At 41.1% G+C, this 18,744-nt stretch overlaps 1 protein-coding gene and 1 pseudogene across 1 annotated transcript; both read left to right on the top strand.

The window, feature by feature from the left end:
* The first annotated feature begins 2,928 nt into the window (after positions 1–2,928).
* LOC129824905 (zinc finger protein 135-like) lies at positions 2,929–7,909 on the top strand. Its single transcript, XM_055884465.1, has 2 exons — positions 2,929–3,538; positions 5,396–7,909. Exons 1-2 carry the CDS (start codon positions 3,142–3,144, stop codon positions 6,001–6,003), a joined length of 1,005 nt encoding a protein of 334 aa, XP_055740440.1. The 5' UTR covers positions 2,929–3,141; the 3' UTR covers positions 6,004–7,909.
* Positions 7,910–8,104: 195 nt separating this feature from the next.
* Positions 8,105–18,261, top strand: LOC129824906 (zinc finger protein ZFP2-like; annotated as a pseudogene).
* The last annotated feature ends 483 nt before the right edge of the window (positions 18,262–18,744 follow it).

Here is an 18,744-nt window from a genome sequence, read left to right as displayed (position 1 = left end):
ATGAAATTAAATCGGATAACTAACTAGACGACAGAAGTGGGTTTAAAACACAGTGGCTAATATACACCAAAGCGTCTAAAGAGCTTTATTGGTTCGGCTATTTTGGCTAGCAAGCTACCGAGGTGGCTAACTAACTGTTGCTGCTGTTGAAAGAAGCGTTCCGTCCACTAGATTATACGTCACACTAGCAGCATTGCCTTAAATCCCAACATCGCCATCTGCTGACTGGAGTGGGTAACGCATTTGAGTAAAATGTATATTAGATTTTTTTTTTACACCTGCCAATGTAAATCTATTGAACGAGACAAGTTACCAGACAGGACATATTGCTAATGCTCTTCCCATTGATAACCTAAATGACAATTAACCTATGGGCGGTGGTGGTGGTGATGACGGCCTATTGGATGACGTCGTCCATCGGGATTCCCCAAAAAAGAAACCGCTCTGGATTGATCACTGGAGTCAGATGTGAAGGAGGAGGTTGATCATCAGGAGTCAGATGTGAAGGAGGAGGTTGATCATCAGGAGTCAGATGTGAAGGAGGAGGTTGATCATCAGGAGTCAGGTGTGAAGGAGGAGGTTGATCATCAGGAGTCAGATGTGAAGGAGGAGGTTGATCATCAGGAGTCAGGTGTGAAGGAGGAGGTTGATCATCAGGAGTCAGATGTGAAGGAGGAGGTTGATCATCAGGAGTCAGATGTAAAGGAGGAGGTTGATCATCAGGAGTCAGATGTGAAGGAGGAGGTTGATCTTCAGGAGTCAGATGTGAAGGAGGAGGTTGATCATCAGGAGTCAAATGTGAAGGAGGAGGGTGATCATCAGGAGTCAGATGTGAAGGAGGAGGTTGATCATCAGTGAACCTCTAGGATTGTGGCTGGGCTGGCGTTTCCACTTCCAGCGTGGTCATATATTTTGATACATTGAATGTTGATATTGTGAACCGATGTTATATATTTGTACCTCCTGTTTCAGGAAGTGATGTCACTAAGTACTGTCCCTATATATACAGTGCATTCAGAAAGTATGCAGACCCCTTCACTTTTTACACATTTTGTTACGTTACAGCCTTTTTTCTAAAATTAATTAAATTGATTTTTTCCCTCATCAATCTACACACAATACCCCATAATGACATCACAATACAGCATAATGACATCACAATACCCCATAATGACAAAGAAAAAACAGGTTTTTATAAATATTTCAAATGTAACAAAACCAACAACTGAAATATCACATTTACATCCAGTACCAGTCAAACGTTTGGACACACCTACTCATTCATGGGTTTTTCTTTATTTGTACTATTTTCTACATTGTAGAATAATAGTGAAGACATCAAAATGATGAAATAACACATATGGAATCATGTAGTAACCAAAAAAAGGTAAAACCAATCAAAATATATTTTATATTTTATTGTTACACCCTGTAGGCCGCAGCAGCGCCTCTTCAACCTCAGGAGGCTGAAGAAATTCGGCTTGTCACCAAAAGCACTCACAAACTTCTACAGATGCACAATCGAGAGCATCCTGTCGGGCTGTATCACCGCCTGGTACGGCAACTGCTCCGCCCACAACCGTAAGGCTCTCCAGAGGGTAGTGAGGTCTGCACAACGCATCACCGGGGGCAAACTACCTGCCCTCCAGGACACCTACACCACCCGATGTCACAGGAAGGCCATAAAGATCATCAAGGACAACAACCACCCGAGCCACTGCCTGTACACCCCGCTATCATCCAGAAGGCGAGGTCAGTACAGGTGCATCAAAGCAGGGACCGAGAGACTGAAAAATAGCTTCTATCTCAAGGCCATCAGACTGTTAAACAGCCACCACTAACATTTAGTGGCTGCTGCCAACATACTGACTCAACTCCAGCCACTTTAATAATGGGAATTTATGGAAATGTATGTAAAAATGTATCACTAGCTACTTTCAACAATGCCACTTAATATAATGTTTACATACCCTACATTACTCATCTCATATGTATATGTATATACTGTACTCTATATCATCTACTGCATCTTGCCATCTTTATGTAATACATGTATCACTAGCCACTTTAAACTATGCCACTTTATGTTTATATACCCTACATTACTCATCTCATATGTATATACTGTACTCTATACCATCTACTGCATCTTGCCTATGTTCTGTACCATCACTCATTCATATATCTTTATGTAGATATTTTTTTATCCCTTTACACTTGTGTGTATAAGGTAGTAGTTGTGGAATTGTTAGGTTAGATTACTCGTTGGTTATTACTGCATTGTCGGAACTAGAAGCACAAGCATTTCACTACACTTGCATTAACATCTGCTAACCATGTGTATGTGACAAATAAAATTTGATTTGATTTGATGATGTATTGTTACACCATGTAGGAGCAGTGTAGACCTAGTCTGTTCATGATATACATCTACATTATGTATTGTTACACCATGTAGGAGCAGTATAGACCTAGTCTGTTCATTATATACATCTACATGATGTATTGTTACACCATGTAGGAGCAGTATAGACCTAGTCTGTTCATGATATACATCTACATGATGTATTGTTACACCATGTAGGAGCAGTATAGACCTAGTCTGTTCATTATATACATCTACATCATGTATTGTTACACCATGTAGGAGCAGTATAGACCTAGTCTGTTCATTATATACATCTACATGATGTTTCCTTAAAAATGCAGAAGTCATGTTGATGTAAAGTTTGATTCTCACTGATTAAAATCTTCACTAATCAACACGTGCATCTATTTGATAGTCTCAATGTGATGTTATTATTTAATAATGAAACATTTAAAACCATTTGTTTGGAAAAACATAATTTTTCCCTCAACTGCGTTAGCACGCCTGCCAACAGGTGGCGATGTGCGGTCTTTCATGCGACGCCGCTAGTGTGACGTATAATCTAGTGGACGAAACACTTCAACAACAACAGCGAGTCATCCACCTCGGTAGCCAACATAGCTGAAAGATTCAATCTGTTTAGACTCTTTCGGTGTATATTAGCCACTATGTTTTAAATACACTTCTGTCGGCTTATGCCGTTTAGCTAGTTACCCCCTTTAATTCCTTATTTACCTTGCTAGTAGCTAGCTGGACCGCTAACATACCCGACCATGAGGTCACTAAGCTACTCCCCTCCTGCTGAAGAAGATGAGGTCTGCTGGACAGAGAAAGAAGCTCTGGGGCTGAACATTGTTGTGAAAGAGGAGGATGTCACAGTAAAAAAAGATGTAGAGGGTGAGGCTGTTACAGTGAAAGAAGAAGAGAAAGACGTTTCAGTGAGAGAAGAGGAAGATTCGTTCAGAGTGAAAGAGGAGGAGGATGTTACAGTAAAAGAAGAGGAGGCAGAGAAAGAGGGGGGTGCAGTTTTCAGAGGGAAAGAGGAGGAAGATGTTACAGTAAAAGAGGAGGAGGAAGATGTTACAGTAAAAGAAGAAGCGGAGGCACAGGAGAAGATAACTGTCACATCGAAGGAGGAGGAGGAGGCGACTAGGGATCTTATTAACAACAGTAAGCATACGGGATCTGTGAAATGTGTATAGGTGCGGAGCTATTGTGAAATAGCACAGTTACAAGTGGAAATCAAACTGGATGGACAACAGAAATAGAGGAAGGACTAAGAACAAACAAGAGAGAACTATTATAAAGTAGACTGTGTCTGTAAAATGTGTATAAGATGTATAAATTGAAGGTAAAAACAGAAATGTTTATCAGTTTACTCCAATTGGGGGATCGGTGGTAGGGTTTGCGGGGAATAATAATAAAGGTATACTCTTTAAAAAAGTATGTAGGTATGTGTATGTATATATGTGTATATGTATGCATACGTGAATGGATATATATATTTACCCCAAAAATATGGGGGATTGGAAATGCAGACAATTACATTGGAAGCAACATTCTTTCCGCAATATTAAGCTGATCCACCCCCCCCCAAAAAAAAAAAAAAAAAAAAAAAAAACAGTAAGTACTATCTTGGAAACGGGCACAAACGGTCTGCAGTTGTTGAACTGATGCAGGTTTAAACTGTACGCCCTACTCTTTATCATGCTGTTTATAATGTAGGAATTGATGAAACTACACTGTATCGTGTGTATACCATCAAAGAGCGGGCCACCAATAAAATGCATTAATCATGCATTGAATATATTATTTTAGTTAAATACTGCAGTCCACAATATATATTATTATAGTGGTCTCCACAGCCTAAACACTTCCCTAATAAATCAGACTTGTCATCAAATGTTTGTGGTTGCTTACACATTTTACAGATGTAATCAGAGGTGCAGCAAAATGCTTACGTTTCTAGCTCCAACAGTGCAGTAATACCTACCAATACAAATCAATACACACACAAATCCCCAAAATAACAAGAAAGAAATGAATAAATATTAGAACAATGTCAGACTCCGGAATATAAATATTTAAGCAGAGCCTCCCAAGTGGCCAGCGGTCAAAGGCACTGCATCACAGTGCAAGAGGCGTCACTACAGTCCCTGGTTCTAATCCAGGCTGTATCACAACCAGCTGTGATCGGGAGTCCCATAGGGCGGCGCACAATTGGCCCTGCATAGTCTAGGTTAGGGGAGTGTTTGGCCGGCTGGGACGTCCTTGTCCCATCGTGCTCTAGCGACTCCTTGTGGCTAGGCCCATGCACGCTGACTTCGGTCGCCAGCTGGACGGTGTTCCCTCCGACACATTGGTGGCTGGCTTCCGGGTTAAGCGAGTGTGTCAAGAAGTGTAGTGCGGCTTGGCAGGGTCGTGTTTCAGTAGTGTGTCAGGAAGTGCAGTGCGGCTTGGCAGGGTCGTGTTTCAGCAGTGTGTCAGGAAGTGCAGTGCGGCTTGGCAGGGTCGTGTTTCAGCAGTGTGTCAGGAAGTGCAGTGCGGCTTGGCAGGGTCGTGTTTCAGTAGTGTGTCAGGAAGTGCAGTGCGGCTTGGCAGGGTCGTGTTTCAGCAGTGTGTCAGGAAGTGCAGTGCGGCTTGGCAGGGTCGTGTTTCGGAGGACGCATGGCTCTCGACCTTCGCCTCTCCCCCGAGTCTGTAGAGGAGTTGCAATTGGATATCAGAAAATTGGTGAGAAAAAATATATATAATACACTGGTGCTGAAATTTGATTTTTCGATGACTTGGCAGATGTGTAAAACCATGTAAACACATGCAAGACTTTGGTTAGAAGTGAATCACATGCCTGGACATCCTAAGAACCACACAGAGACCTGCATTTTGAAGTCAGTTTATTAATACTTGTAAAAACTGACTTCAGGTGATTGAGGGATCTAGTCTAGATTAAACGTCATAGGAAGTTTTATCATGTGGAGGTTTCATTCAGGTCTCTGTTTAATTACATAATATGTTTGTCTTTGACAGGAGAGAGACCAGACTCTCCTTCTGAGAGCAGGAAGAGTCATTCAGGGGAACCAGACCTTGAGACATCCAAAGCAGCAGAACGACATCAATGCTCCCAGTGTGGAAAGAGTTTTACTCAGTTAGGGAGCCTGAAAACACATAAGAGAATACACACAGAAGAGAAGCCTTACCACTGCTCCTTGTGTGGAAAGAGTTTTCGGTGGTTAGGGAGCGTGGAAAGGCATGAGAGGACACACACAGGAGAAAAGCCTTTCCAATGTTCCCATTGTGGAAAGAGTTGTACCCAGTTAGGGAGCCTGAAGGAGCATGAGAAAATACACACAGGAGAAAAGCCTTACCAATGTTCCCATTGTGGAAAGCATTTTGCCCAGTTAGGAAACCTGAACCAGCATGAGAGGACACACACAGGAAAAAAGATCCACCACTGCTCCCACTGTCGAAAGAGATTTACCCGGTTAAGGTACTTGAAAGAGCATGAAAGAATACATACAAATACACAGGAGGAGAAGACATACCACTGCTCTCATTGTGGAAAGACATTTTCCCCGTCAGAGGACCTGAAAACACATGAGAGAATAGAGAGGCTGTGTTCTGACTTGTGTTTTTGACTGAGAATTTGTGTTTTTGTTTGGGCTGTCAGACATGAGAACTTTAATTGCGATTAATCCATTGTCTGAAAGGGTTAAAAACCCACTGAAAACATCCAAAATACATTCTGTATACCGCTAAAATCTACAATGTCATGTACAAACAAGATGACATTGTAATGTTTTTAAGGTAAAACTGCCTTTATTTTTGCTGGACCCCAGGAAGAGTAGCTGCTGCCTTGGCAGGAACTAATGGGGATCCATAATAAACCCCAGGAAGAGTGGCTGCTGCCTTTGCAGGAACTAATGGGGATCCATAAGAAACCCCAGGAAGAGTAGCTGCTGCCTTGACAGGAACTAATGGGGATCCATAATAAATACAAATACTTTTATCAATATATTTGCGTCTCTTTACTCTCGGATTCGAAAATGCTAATTAGCATCAAAGTAGACGACATGCAAGACTACAAATCCCTGCAAGCTCCTGCATGTCATCTCTAGCCGACACCTTTCACAGAACAGTTCACTGAATTGTCCATTGAAATACATTTTGACAATTTAATCATTGCTACATAAAGACCTGATTGATGGAGTGCTGCAGAGATGGTTGTCCTTCTGGAAGGTTCTCTCGTCTCCACAGAGGAAATCTGGAGCTCTGTCAGAGTGAACATCATATTCTTGGTCACCTCCCTGACCAAGGCCCTTCTCCCCCGATTGCTCTGTTTGGCTGGGCGACCAACTCTAGGAAGAGTCTTGGTGGTTCCAAACTTCTTCCATTTAAGAATGATGGAGACAACTTTGTTCTTGGGGACCTTCAATGCTGCAGAGATTTTTTGGTACCTTTCCCCAAATCTGTGCCTCGACACAATCCTGTCTCCGAGCTCTACGGACATTTCTTTGGGACCTCAGGGCTTGGTTTTTGCTATGACATGCACTGTCAACTGTGGGACCTTATATAGACAGGTGTGTGCCTTTCCAAATAATTTCCAATCAATTGACTTTACCACAAGTGGACTCCAATCAAGTTGTAGAAACATCTCAAGGATGATCAATGGAATCAGGATGCATCTGAGCTCCATTTTGAGTCTCATCGCAAAAGGTCTGAATACCTAAGTAAATACATTTGCAAAACTCTCTAAAAACCTGTTTTTACTTTGTCATTATGGGGTATTGTGATGTCATTATGGGGTATTGTGTGTAGATTGATGAGGGGGAAAAATTATTATATTTTAGAATAAGGCTGTAACGTAACAAAATGTGGAAAATGTGAAGGGGTCTGAATACTTTACTTTTCTACCGCAGTTTTGTACACGTTCAAATCAAATCAAAGTTTATACACTGTCATGTGATATGTGATATAGAAAAGTCCAATCTTAGGAGAGTATATGGGAGGCACTATACGGTGTGTCTGCAGGTGTTTATCTGGTCAAAGCCACTGATACAGGTGCCCCTCCACCCTCTGGTGGGATGGATCATGTATACAGAGAAACCTAGATTCAAATACTTAGATTTGTGTGTATTTGGTATATGTTGTGAAATTGTCAGATATTACTTGTTAGATATTACTGCACCGTCGGAGCTAGAAACACAAGCATTTCAATACACACGCAATAATATCTGCTAAACATGTGTATGACCAATAAAATGTGATTTGATTTGAAATAAACGTCCTATTTATCAAGGGTGCTGTTGGCTGGGGTCAAAATGACTCCAAAGGATTTTAATTTGTTAAAAGTCAATTTTGATACAGAAACACTAAACCATGATTTATTTTTACTAACAACAAGTTGATTGACAAAGTTATGAAACATTTAATAGAATTGAATAAACCACATTTTGGCAATGATAAAAGATATGCCTCTGGGGTCAAAATAATCCATGTTAGAAGTATGGTTCAATTAAAATATGTAGTGGGTGTAAACGTTTGTTTTAAATTATCACTCATTAAACAACACATGTTTCTCTTTGAGCGACTTATTATAATATTAAACTTTATGAAATAAATAAAAAATTTACTTTTGGTTCCTCAACTGCGTTGCCCACTCCAGTCAGCAGATGGCAATGTGCGTATTTTAGGTTCAGGCGATGCTGCCAGTGTGACGTATAATCTAGTGGACGGGACGCTCCTTCAACAACAGCTAGTCAGACACCTCGGTAGCTTTCTAGCAAACATAGCTTCAACATTCACGCTCGCTGTGTATTAAACACACTTCTGTCGTATGTACTTGTTGGCCCATTTAACATTTATACATTTACGTTGTTTGTCAGCTAGCTGGTTTGCTAAGTTAGTTTAGGACTAAGCTAGTCGCTAATGCTAGCTAGCTGTTATCCCCGACCATGAGTTCACTAAGCTACTCTCCTCCTGCTAAAGAAGAGGCCTGCTGGATGGAGAAAGAAACTCTCGTGAAAGAGGAGGAGGAAGAGGAGGCTGTTACAATACAAAAACAAATAGAGGGTGAGGCTATTACAGTGAAAGAAGAAGAGAAAGACGTTTCAGTGAAAGAAGAGGAAGACGCGTTCAGAGTGAAAGAGGAGGATGTTACAGTAAAAGAAGAGGAAGAGAAAGAGGAGGATGCCGTTTTTGGAGTGAAAGAGGAGGAGGGGGAGATGACTGTCACATTGGAGGAAGAAGAGGATGTTGGAGATTTGTTTAATACCAGTAAGTACCGTCTCTGCAGTCGTTGAACCAATATGCAGTAAAGGGGTTCTACACTGTTGTTCTGTAGGAATGGCTGAAGCTACACTGTAACGTGTAGAACATCAAGAGTGGACCATCAATAAAAAGTTAACAATTGATCAAATGCATCCAATGACAATGTCGGAAATACTGTAGTCCTCAATATCTCTTATTAGATTAGCCCAATGTGTAGTCTTAAAGGGGCAATCAGCAGTTGTTACATCCATTTTGGGACTTATACCCATCTGTTTCTTGAAGAATTCACTTATAAATGCCTCATGAGCTTAGTTCAACTGTCGTACCCCATCAGAACCCAAAATATAAGCTTACTCCAATTTTTGTCAGTAAATATAAACAAACACTGTATATCCTCCAGCTTCCTGCTATCCAGGCTTTCAAAGACTTTAGAAAGGCAGGGCAGGATGGATATAGGTCTGTAACAGTTTGGGTCTAGAGTGTCAACCCCTTTGAAGAGGGGGATGACCGCGGTAGCTTTCCAATCTTTAGGGATCTCGGACGAAATGAGAGGTTGAACAGACTGGTAATAGGGGTTGCAACAATGGAGGCGGATAATTTTAGGAAGAGAGGGTCCAGATTGTCTAGCCCAGCTGATTTGTACGGGTCGAGGTTTTGCAGCTCTTTCAGAACATCTGCGATCTGGATTTGGGTGAAGGAGAAGCTGGGGAGGCTCTGGCAAGTAGCTGCGAGGGGTTTGGAGCTGTTGGCCGGGGTTGGGGTAGCCAGGAGGAAAGCATGGCCAGCCGTAGAGAAATGCTTATTGAAATTTTTGATTATCATGGATTTATCGGTGGTGACCGTGTCACCTAGCCTCAGTGCAGTGGGCAGCTAGTAGGAGGTGCTCTTGTTCTCCATGGACTTTACAGTGTCCCAAAACTTTTTGGAGTTAGAGCTACAGGATGCAAATTTCTGTTTGAAAAAGCTAACCTTTGCTTTCCTGACTTCCCTGAACAGTTGCATATCGCGGGGACTATTCGATGCCATTGCAGTCCGCCACAGGATGTTTTTGTGCTGGTCGAGGTTAGTCAGGTCTGGAGTGAACCAAGGGCTATATCTGTTCATAATTCAATTTTTTTTGAAAGGGGCATGCTTATTTAAGATGCTGAGGAAAATACTTTTAAAGAACGACCAGGCATCCTCGACTGACGGGATGAGGTCAATATCCTTCCAGGATACCTGGGTCCAGGTCGATTAGAAAGGCCTGCTCGCAGAAGTGTTTTAGGGAGCGTTTGACAGTGATGAGGGGTGGTCGTTTGACCGTGGACCCATAGCGGATGCAGACAATGAGGCAGTGATCGCTGAGATCCTGATTGAAAACAGCAGAGGTGTATTTGGAGGGCAAGTTGGTCAGGATAATATCTATGAGGGTGCCCATGTTTACGGATTTAGGGTTGTACCTGGTGGTTTCCTTGATAATTTGTGTGAGATTGAGGGCATCTAGCTTAGATTGTAGGACTGCTGGCGCGTTAAGCATATCCCAGTTTAGGTCACCTAACAGAACGAACTCTGAAGATAGATGGGGGGCAATTCACATATGGTGTCCAGGGCACAGCTGGGAGCTGAGGGGAGTCTATAACAGGTGGCAACAGTGAGAGACTTATTTCTGGAGAGATTCATTTTTAAAATTAGAAGCTCGAACTGTTTGGGCATAGACCTGGAAAGTATGACAAAACTTTGCAAGCTATCTCTGCAGTAGATTGCAACTCCTCCCCCTTTGGCAGTTCTATCTTGACAGAAAATATTGTAGTTGGGTATGGAAATCTCAGAATTGTTGGTGGCCTTCCTAAGCCAGGATTCAGACATGGCAAGGACATTGGGGTTGGCGGAGTGTGCTAAAGCAGTGAGTAAAACAGACTTAGGGAGGAAGCTTCTGATGTTAACATGCATGAAACCAAGTTTTTTTTCGATTACAGAAGTCAATAAATGAGAGTTCCTGGGGACACGCAGGGCCTGGGTTAACCTCCACATCACCCGAGGAACAGAGGAGGAGTAGGATGATGGTACGGCTAAAGGCTATCAGAACTGGTTGTCTAGTGCGCTGGGGACAGAGAATAAAAGGAGCAGATTTCTGGCCGTGGTAGAATAGATTCAGGGCATAATGTGCAGACGGGTATGGGGGGGTGCGGGTACAGTGGAGGTAAGCTCAGGCACTGAGTGATGATAAGAGAGGTTGCATCTCTGGACATGCTGGTTATACTGGGTGAGGTCACCGCATGTGTGGGAGGTGGGACAAAGGAGGCATCTAAGGCATGTTGAGTGGGACTAGGGGCTCCGCAGTAAAATAAAACAATGATAACTACCCTAAACAACAGTATACAAGGCAAATTGACATTTGAGAGAGACGTAAAGCGAGGCATAAAGCAATCACATGTGTTGATTGGGAGAGCTAACTAAGTCAACAACGGCTAGTCAGCTAAGTCAACAACAACAGGTAAAAAGGCGATGAATGGGCAGAGAGGGTCGGTTAGCTACACACAGGGCCTGAGTTCGGGGCTAGGGCCGACAGATAAACAAAGGTAAACAAAGTGGAGTACCGTGATAAATGAACAGTCCAGCAGGCATCAGCTATGTAGCCAAGTGATCATAGGGTCCAGTGTACAGCAATAGATGAAACAGGGAAGCAGCTAGGTAGTCGTTACTATGCTAGCACGCGGGAGACACAGCGTTTAAGGTTAGCAGTCCGGGGTAAGTAGAAGGGTCTGCTCCGTCGTCCGGCAAAGGCCGGTTGAAGGCTGATGGGATTACGTCTGCGGACCAGTCGTGGTGGTACGGCGGGGCGCTGTGTCGACGAAGGGACCGGATCAGATGATGAAAGAGGTATTGTAGTTGTGGGAATTTCGTTTGCTAGCCGCGAGATGCGCCTGGCTCAGGGCTAGCTTGGGGCTGGGTCACTCAGTTGAATTTAAACTATGTCAACTGGCTGATGATACCACCATATTTTTAAGGGAGGAATGAGGTTTCTAAAGCAGTTTCCTGTATTGAAGACTTTTCCTTAGTTTCGGGTTTGAAAATTAATATCAATAAGTCAGTCTTATTTCCACTCAAGGATTGTGTTTTACAGGAAGTATATGGTATCCCAATTAAAGATAAGGAGTGAATTGAACTTTAACCTGTCTAGCCCCGGGGTGCCGCGAGCGGCACACCCCCCCCCCCCACCCCCACTGAAAAGGCAGAGCCGCGAAATTCAAAAGAAATATATTTTTTAAATATTTAACTTTCACACATTAAAGTCCAATACAGCTAATGAAAGACACAGATCTTGTGAATCCAGCCAACATGTCCGATTTTTAAAATGTTTTACAGGGAAGACACAATATGTAAAGATGTAAATCTATTAGCTAAACACATTAGCATAATCCACCATCTTTTCTTTGTCCACCAACACCAGTAGCTATCACCAATTCGGCTAAACTAAGATATTGATAGCCACCAACCAAGAAAAAACCTCCTCAGATGACAGTCTGATAACATATTTATGGTATAGGATAGGTTTTGTTAGAAAAATGTGCATATTTCAGGTAGATGGCATAGTTTACAATTGCACCCACCGTCACAAATGGACTAGAATAATTACAATGAGCAACGTGTTTACCTAACTACTAATCATCAAACATTTCGTAAAAATACACAGCATACACTAATCGAAAGACACAGATCCTGTGAATACAGACAATATTTCAGATTTTCTAAGTGTCTTACAGCGAAAACACAATAAATCGTTATATTAGCATAGCACATGTGCAAACATTACCCCAGCATTGATTCTAGCCAAAGAGAGCGATAACGTAAACATCGCCAAAATATATAAATTTTTTCACTAACCTTCTCAGAATTCTTCAGATGACACTCCTGTAACATCACATTACAACATACATATACAGTTTGTTCGAAAATGTGCATATTTAGCCACCAAAATCATGGTTAGACAATGAGAAAAGTAGCCCAGCTGGTCAGAAAATGTCGTGCGCCATATTAGACAGTGATCTAGTCGTATACATAAATACTCATAAACGTGACTAAAAAATATAGGGTGGACAGCGATTGATAGACAATTTAATTCTTAATACAATCGCGGAATTACATTTTTTAAATTATCCTTACTTTTCAATACAGTTTGCGCCAAGCGAAGCTACGTCAAAAAAGATGGCGTCCTAAGCCACTAACATTTTTCGACAGAAACACGATTTATCATAATAAATTGTTCCTACTTTGAGCTGTTCTTCCATCAGAATCTTGGTCAAAGAATCCTTTCTTGGGTCTAATCGTCTTTTGGTCGAAAGCTGTCCTCTTGCCATGTAGAAATGCACATTGCGTTCGGCATGAACTGGAACGGTGCCCAGAGATTCACAGTGGCTCAGAAATAAATGTCCCAAAATCGCACTAAACGGATATAAATTGCTATAAAACGCTTTAAATTAACTACCTTATGATGTTTTTAACTCCTATAACGAGTAAAAATATGACCGGAGAAATATAACTGGCTACACTAATGCTTGGAAAAACAGTAGGTCGGTGTCCTCCGCGCGCCTGACGCACCAAGAAAAGAGTTCCTACCTACAGGATTTTTTCATTTATAGTGGCTGTGATTGGGCAATCGATACCATTCAAAGCGTCATCACGTAAAGGCATCCAGGGGAAGACGTAAGCAGTGTCTGTATGCTCATAGCGTTCACAGTGGCCTTTAAAATGACTCCAGAACAGGGGCCAAAATGTGTGAAATCTGACTCCATGTCAGGGAAATTGCTGTAGAATGAGTTCTGTTCCACTCAGAGACAAAATCTCAACGCCTATAGAAACTATAGACTGTTTTCTATCCAATAATAGTAATAATATGCATCTTGTACGATCAAGAATTTTGTAGGAAGCCGTTTCAAAAATTACACGATTTCCATAAATAGTGACAACAGCACCCCCTAGCCTTAACAGGTTTTAACCCCATTGAGAAAACAAAGAAGAAATTGAACCTCTGGTTGATGAGAGATATTTCGTTATACTGTCGGGTTTTATTATCCAAAGCTGAAGGGTTATCCAGATCGGTTTATGTGATGATCAATGGTCGGCAGGAATCTGGCGTTGTAGTGGAGAAAAACAGTTAGAGGCTGGCAGGTATTATCCAGGCCAAAAAAACGTCTGGTGCCTGAGCAGAGAGTAAAGGCCACTAGCAGTGGCTAACAATGACTAAATGGCTAGTAACTTAGCTAATTAGCTGGCTACATTCTGATGAAACTTTTGGCTATAGGGTCTAATAAAATAGCGGATCCGTGTCACAATGAGTGAGGTGGGTTACCGGAAAGTATATTTAATTTAAAAATGGAAAAAGAGATTGAAAAATACATTGGAAATATACAACAACAAAAAAATACAAAAAATACAAAAAGTAAACAAGAGGACAACAAACCACGTCTGCACTGCTACGCCATCTTGGATGATCGTCATGACAAAGATACTTTAGTTTCCACGTTTCACCTGAAATATTACATGATTTATAGTCCTAGGTCTATCTTATTGTTTGGTGAAATTATGTGCCAATTTGTTAAACACGTAGTGTACAAACCCTTATTGTCAGGCAGATGGCAAAGCTAACCAAAGAACATTTTACTGGTTTAAGTGTTTTTTAATGTATAAAGCAGTTGATTTGCGACAATAACACAAACATATTAAGCAGGAGATTCAAGCGAGCCTTACAATTTTAATCTTAAAGTAGTGTGAAATACACTCATAAGCAACCTGTAAATGGAGGCTGTTTTTGCTGTCAGCCTATGAGAACTCCCCTGAGTTTTCCCCCACGGTGGTGAATTAGTAAAAAGCAACACAAAACGTAATATGAGTTTCCTTGAGTAGCACTCCTTATCTTGCGCTGATAGTGCGCTGTAATATTCAGAATACATTGTGAAAAACTAAAATCTTCGCTCACCATTTTTGCTCCAGGCAGATATACTACATCCATAACTATCGGTTTCCTCATTAGCAGGGAGGTGTTTCTGCAATCAAATTGTGTGTGCATCGCCCTCGTGCTGCAATTTTAGCTAACACAGGAAGGGGCCTATATTGGAGACCAAAAATCATCTGGCACAATGCTTAGGATTTCAACAACTTTAATAACTTATTTCTAGTTACCACTAATGTGAAAACAAAATAAAATATGATTGTTGCTAAGTTGACTGCCTTAATTGTCAAATAATTTAACAGACGTCAATTGTTGTACAACTAAATGGGTACACTCTGGGCATCACCTTTCACCTCAAATAAACAGTGGATTTCTACCGTTGTGGTCCTTTAACCGTCTGTCTGACGTTATCATTCACACAGGATAGAGACGGGACTATCGTGGATCCTCTGGGGAGTCTCAACAACATCATGAATCTGACGAGGCAGAGAAGAGTCTCTCCAGATCAAAACACCTCAAAAAACACCAGCAGAGACCCACAGGGATGAAATCTTACTGCAAATCTACATCGGAACTTAAAATACACCAGCGAGTACACACAGGAGAGAAAGCTTACCACTGTTTTGATTGTGGGAAGAGTTACTCAAGGTCAGATGCACTTAAAGTACATCAGTGGACACACATAGGAGAGAAACCTTATGGCTGTGATCAATGTGGGAAGAAATTTTCTGTGTCAAACTCCTTGATAGTGCACCAGAGAATACACACAGGAGAGAAATATTATAGCTGTAGTCAATGTGGGAAGAGTTTTACTCAACCAAACAGCCTGAAAGTACACCAGCGGACACACACAGGAAAGAAATCTTATGGCTGTGATCAATGTGGGAAGAAATTACTGTGTCAAACTCCTTGATAGTGCACCAGAGAATACACACAGGAGAGAAACCTTATAGCTGTAGTCAATGTGGGAAGAGTTTTACTCAACCAAACAGCCTGAAAGTACACCAGCGGACACACACAGGAAAGAAGTCTTATGGCTGTGATCAATGTGGGAAGAAATTTACTGTGTCAAGCTCCTTGATAGTGCACCAGAGAATACACACAGGAGAGAATCTTCACCATTGTTCAGATTGTGGGAAAAGCTTTTCAACATCATGGTCATTGAAGGTGCACCATAGAACACACACAGGAGAGAAACCTTATGGTTGTGATCAATGTGGGAAGAAATGTACTGTGTCAAACGCCTTGATCGTGCACCAGAGAATACACACAGGAGAGAAATCTTATAGCTGTAGTCAATGCGGAAAGAGTTTCACTCAACCAGAGCCTGATAGTACACCAGCGGACACACACAGGAGAGAAACCTTATGGCTGTGATCAATGTGGGAAGAAATTTACTGTGTCAAACTCCTTGATAGTGCACCAGAGAATACACACAGGAGAGAAATCTTTTAGCTGTGGTCAATGTGGGAAGAGTTTTGTTCAATCTGGCCATCTGACAGTGCACCAGAGAACACACACAGGTGGACAAACTTTGTAGCTGTGATAAATGTGACAAGAGATTTTCCGATAAAAGACATTTGATCAAACATCAGAAAATACAAACATGAAGTTGTTTCATGATATCAATGAAATATCCATTTAGCAAAATGTAATTGAAAAGATGTTGAAAATAAGACTACGCCCGAAGTCCAATATACATTCGGGGGAATGTTGAGAAGATGTATTTTCGGGTTGTTGTTTTTTTAAATGACTTGAAAACAACTTAATTTCAACGTACTTACAGCCTATACACATGGACACAGTATAATACATTTGTCTATAATCAATTTTATTAACAATCCTACATCCCTCCAGTATTTCATGACAACATTCAAGTGCTAATTGTCTTTATTCCACTACTTAAGAAGCATGTCTCAAATCACCTCATATTTCAACCATTCAGACTGACAAAATATTTTTTTAAATCATTATTCCATGCCTCACCACTAAGTGAATTATTGCCAATATATATTAACAAAGGAGTGTACATTTGGTTTTGATATTTCATATTTACAATTTATGTAACATTTAGTCATCATAATTATTTATGCAACCAACTGACCATTTTTTGGTACAATTATATTGACATTGTTGCTTTTAGAATTTCAGGTTTAATTCTCACGTGCCAACCCAAATGTACTAGAGCATGACATGGGCCCCGATCCAACAACATGCCTATCGAGTGAACCCAGAAAAGAGAGAAGCTCCGCAGTGAGGTGGAAAGTTACTACGGATATTGCAGGAGTTTCCTCTTGAAATCAGACATGTCTGTGGTAAGGACAACTTGGTTTCTGATTGTCTCAAGGGTGGGCAGTCAAAAGTATTTGTTTTGCATTTAACCAGTGTGTTACCATGGATCACAATTTATTATGACACGTTTTTCCGTGTTGCAGATTAGTTTTATCTCTTATTCTTATCAGTATTTTTTTGAAACTGCACTGTTGGTTAGGGGCTGGTAAGTAAGCATTTCACTGTTAGGTCTACACCTGTATTCAGCATTTCACTGTAAGGTCTACACCTGTATTCAGCATTTCACTGTAAGGTCTACACCTGTTGGTTAGGGGCTCATAAGTCAGCATTTCACTGTTGTATTCGGCGCATGTGACTAATACAATTTGATTTGAGTTTCGTTTGGGAAAGTTCCAAGGGGACGAGAGTTCTAGAAGCTAGTGAGTTTTAGGATTCTATAGAAAGAAAAATGATAAAAGACAAGATTGTATATTATTATTTAGAAATTAGTTTTTTTTTGTTTTTAATTGTTGACAGCCAGTAGACACCATATTTATATTGTAGTAGGTGACGCATTGTAGTTGATTATAATGTGAAATGGAAGTTGTTTTCTGTTGGGGGTGAGCAAACTTGTCCAACAAAAATATAGGATATATTTGTTGTCTTAAGTAGGAAGGTGTTACAGGCTTTGGTTTTTCCATTTATGTTTTGAGGTTGGACTTTAGCCCGTATAGCTCGTTAGCACGTAGAGTGCACTGATGGTTGTCACCTCGTTAGTCAGTATGTGTTACACCTGTGCTGGCTTGTACGTCTCGTTAGTGGGAAGGTGTTTCACCTGAGCTGGTCCAGGTTCTATTTAAGTGTGTCAGGCCCAGTGCTCCAGTTGTCTTGATAGATGTGGAGCGTCAACACCTTTAGTGGCTCCACCTTTTTGGTTTGCTTCCTGTCTTTAAGTTTGGTGTGGGTTTTTCTTTTGTTTTCCTCTTCTTGGGCAGATTTAGTGGGTCTCATGGTGGGTGTCTTTTATGTCCCAGTTGTTGGTACAAGTAAACTTTCCTTGGACACCCCCATAGTGTCTTTCAGAACCCCTCCTAAAACCCCACCTGTTCAGTTTTGGTTGTTGTCAGTGACTTTTTGTTAGTTCCACCTTCTATTTAAGGGACTTTTGGTTTTCTTGATGGGGTATGTAACAACAATGTAGTAAAACAAGCTTATATTTTGGGTTGGATATTGCATCCAATTCTTACTATTTTAATCAATGCCATTTCCTTAGAACGCTCATTAGTCTTTCAGTTATTCTGTTTTTATTCTCATGTTTGTTGTGTACTAAATATTTCTGTGAGTTTATTTGTTTTTTACAGTGAAGCCATTGAGTTGCATCCATGTCTGAAATGTACTATATAAATAAAACTTGATTTGAACATGACCCAATGACTGGAAAATCAACAGACTCGTGCAAAAGCAACACACATATCGTGGTTCACTTTATGAAAAACGGTATGAATTCAGTTTATCTTACACTGTCAAAATATTGAATGGTATGTAAGTTTCGTATCACTTTACAACCAACCAAGTGCATTTGTTGAAGATGAAACATTTTGAAATCAATAAGTCAAAGGATTCAATTACTGAAAACAAACAAACAAATGGATCAAACAGATCAATCCCACTTTTCCAGCCTGCTGAAGACGTGCTGGAGTGGTAAACACCATCCCCGGCTCTACCAGGGGCTTGAGGTGGTCTCCCACAGCTCTGCTTATGTCATGTTCTGTGGCCTTGCCGTTCCATTTCTTGACTGCCGCTGCAACACAGAAAGAAACACATTTAAAACACTCAAAGTAATGGATATGGAGCATCTATGGCCTCAGTTACACCTGGCACCTAAATGTGACTTCTGTCATTTGATCAC

The sequence above is a fragment of the Salvelinus fontinalis genome, chromosome 27 (assembly GCF_029448725.1).
Source record: "Salvelinus fontinalis isolate EN_2023a chromosome 27, ASM2944872v1, whole genome shotgun sequence".
Taxonomy (NCBI): domain Eukaryota; kingdom Metazoa; phylum Chordata; class Actinopteri; order Salmoniformes; family Salmonidae; genus Salvelinus; species Salvelinus fontinalis.
This window is presented reverse-complemented; position numbering and strand designations above follow the sequence as displayed.